Source organism: Triticum aestivum, chromosome 6B, assembly GCF_018294505.1.
Source record: "Triticum aestivum cultivar Chinese Spring chromosome 6B, IWGSC CS RefSeq v2.1, whole genome shotgun sequence".
Taxonomy (NCBI): domain Eukaryota; kingdom Viridiplantae; phylum Streptophyta; class Magnoliopsida; order Poales; family Poaceae; genus Triticum; species Triticum aestivum.
Window position 1 is genome coordinate 471,749,300 of NC_057810.1, and position 2,844 is coordinate 471,752,143.

At 46.0% G+C, this 2,844-nt stretch overlaps 1 protein-coding gene across 1 annotated transcript; it reads left to right on the forward strand.

The window, feature by feature from the left end:
• The first annotated feature begins 6 nt into the window (after nucleotides 1-6).
• On the forward strand, nucleotides 7-1,139 carry LOC123134248 (uncharacterized). Its single transcript, XM_044553528.1, has 2 exons — nucleotides 7-336; nucleotides 452-1,139. Exons 1-2 carry the CDS (start codon nucleotides 10-12, stop codon nucleotides 680-682), a joined length of 558 nt encoding a protein of 185 aa, XP_044409463.1. The 5' UTR covers nucleotides 7-9; the 3' UTR covers nucleotides 683-1,139.
• Nucleotides 1,140-2,844: the final 1,705 nt, after the last annotated feature.

A 2,844-nucleotide genomic window follows, 5' to 3' on the forward strand; every position in this document is an offset into this window, starting at 1 on the left:
CAAAAGCGAATGCTAATTCGCCTGAGAGAACGCACGAAGCCACCTATCTACGCACGCCCGGTCGACCACTTTCAAACGGCCTTTCCAAAGAACCGAGTCTTCCCGGCAGCACCCGAGCAAACGGGCCAGGGAAGGCCGAGCGCCTTGGAACACCACGGCATTTCTATGCTTCCACAGCTGCCAACAGCAAAGGAGGGTGAAGGAGGCGTGGGCAACATCACCAGTCACCCCCCGCACGTCCAGGGCCTGAAGCGCTCCAACATGGTAGCTCTTCCCGACCACCTCAACGCCCACGACCAGCCAGAACGAGCGGGCAAAGGAACAATCGAAGATAAGGTGATCACACGCATAGCAGATCAATTTTCTTCAGTGAACATGATCAGTTTTCTTAAAAGCAGATCAATTTTCTTCAGTGAACATGATGAGTAGTGTTTGAAATTGTAATGTACAGAAATTGGAGCACCATATGCAAGCAGGCAGAGGAGCATATTTACAGAGGGGTGCTTCTTCTCACCGGCAGCAACATGAGCAGGGGAGCTACGGGAGGAGGATCAGCAACTTGCACAAGAGCAGGCCCGCTGGGAGCTTGAGGACGAGCTTGAGGTCGAGGCCTGCTGGGAGCTCCAGCTCCAGGCGCTCAAGACGCAGGCGCGCGCAGGTCCTGGACGGCGGGAAGGGATAGCGGCGGCGCAGGCCCTGGGTGGCGGGAGGGGATACCAGAAGCGCAGCCCTGGGCTGGCGGGAGGGGTCACCGCGGGAGGGGATAACGGCGGTGCAGCGCCATTCAGTTGTGGAGCCGCCGCCCATCGAGGTGATCGCCGCGGAGGAGTAGGTGGCCGGCAGGTGGCGCAACTCGTCTCCGTGCGGGCGGCACAGGTGGGCAGGGGCAGCGAAGGTTCGCGCGGTGGCGCAGGTTGGCCGTCGTCGCGCGCTGGTCCCTGTGGGTGACGACGGTGGCTGGGGCGACCACGGTGCGCGCGGACGACGACGGAAGGAGGAAGAAGCGGAGGGGGCTGATTAGCATAAGTTTAAAAGATGAAGGGTTTTTTGGAAAATTGTAAATGAACTAAGGTGTGGACATCTTTTCCGAGACGAAGGGAGTAAGTGTTAAACCTAAAATCTAAAAAGTGCATACGCACTATTTGGTTGAATGGAACGGCCGTGTCTCGCATGCATGTGTCTGTTAACTTTTTTTGCGTTTAGTGCATGTGGCTGTTAGCATTAAATGCATTCACACTGATTACTTCATTCCGAACAGAACAGATCCACGCATATTCATTTCGAAGTTTTAAATTTTAAAAAGTCATATATTTCAAACCGTGTGTCGGAATTCAGATCCGTTTTCACTGTTGGAACTCTTGCGACGCGATCTTTGAAACTAGATCCCGCATGAGTATGTTTCGACGATTTTTATGCCAACTTTGATGCTATATGATGCAATTTTAGTACTGTATTGTGCAACTTTAGTACTACATCGTGCAACTTTTTGTAAAACCAGTTTTTGGATCTGCATGATTCAACTTCCTATGAGAGTGTAGTCTAGTAACCATGACAACTTTGATGTCTAGTTGGCACGACTATTGGCACACACATATGCTCAGTTGACGCGATAATGTAGTCTAGTTGCATACATATTGATATTTAGTTGACATGACTAGTTACACACACATATGCTCAATTGGCGTGGCAATGTAGGCTAGTTGCACACATATTGATGTTTAGTTGGCAGGACTATTTACACACACATATGCTCAGTTGGCGCGGCAATGTAGTCTAGTTGCAGACACATTGATATTTAGTTCGCAGGACTATTGGCACACACATATGCTCAGTTGGCGCGGCATTGTAGTCTAGTTACACACACATTGATGTTTAGTTGGCAGAAAGACTAGTTCGTTGAAACATCCCCATGCGGGATCTACTTTTGAGGAGCACGTCGCGAGGGTTTCAACAATGAAAACGGTTCTGAATTTCGACACGCGATTTAGAATATATGTATTTTGTTATTTTGAAAACCAAAAATTAATGCACTAGAGACGAACATAGAGAAACAAGCATCCATCACGTGAGAAAAGACCACATATGATGACTAATTAGCAGTGTCCTTTTTAGCATTCTTGGATCACAATAATTTTACTCTTTTTAATATGTGGCAGTGACTAAACGTCTGGGACCAGGGCCCGGCCGCTCGCGAGCGGCAGCGAGCGCCCGGCCGCCGGCTAGACCGGTCCTTCATGAAATCGCTGTGTTCCATCTCAGAAAAAAAAAACTGACTGTGATATACCTCCACTAGCCCACCTGGTTTTGTTAGTTCATGTGCCACTAGACTACCAAGAAAAATGTTTACCCTTGTTTGCTTCCAGCCAATGAATATCGTAGCTCTCTTTCAATAAATAAACAAATGAATCATAGCTCAGCGGTGAAGAAAGCAGATTATATTCCTCGTGTGGACCGGGGAATAGCAATCATTTGCATACCAACCCGTCCTCCCAACTGTTTTGGGAACATTCCCTGAACCGATTTTAAGTTTTTCCTTTGTTTTTTCTTCTAGTTCTTTCTTTTTTTTCCTTTTCTTTTATGTTTCCTTTTTGGTTTTCTTTTTCATTTTTTCTTTTCTCTTTCTTCTTTTCATTTTTATTTTCCAAATTGGCAATATTTTAAAAAATTGTAATAATATTTAAAAAAAATCACAAACAATTTTTAAATTCATGAAAATATCTGAAAATCACGTTTTTTTTCAAATTCATTAACATGTTTTTGAATGCAAGTTCATGAACGATTTTTTCAAACTTGCGAACGTATTTTTGAAACCCGTGAACATTTTTCAAATTGACGAATATTTTT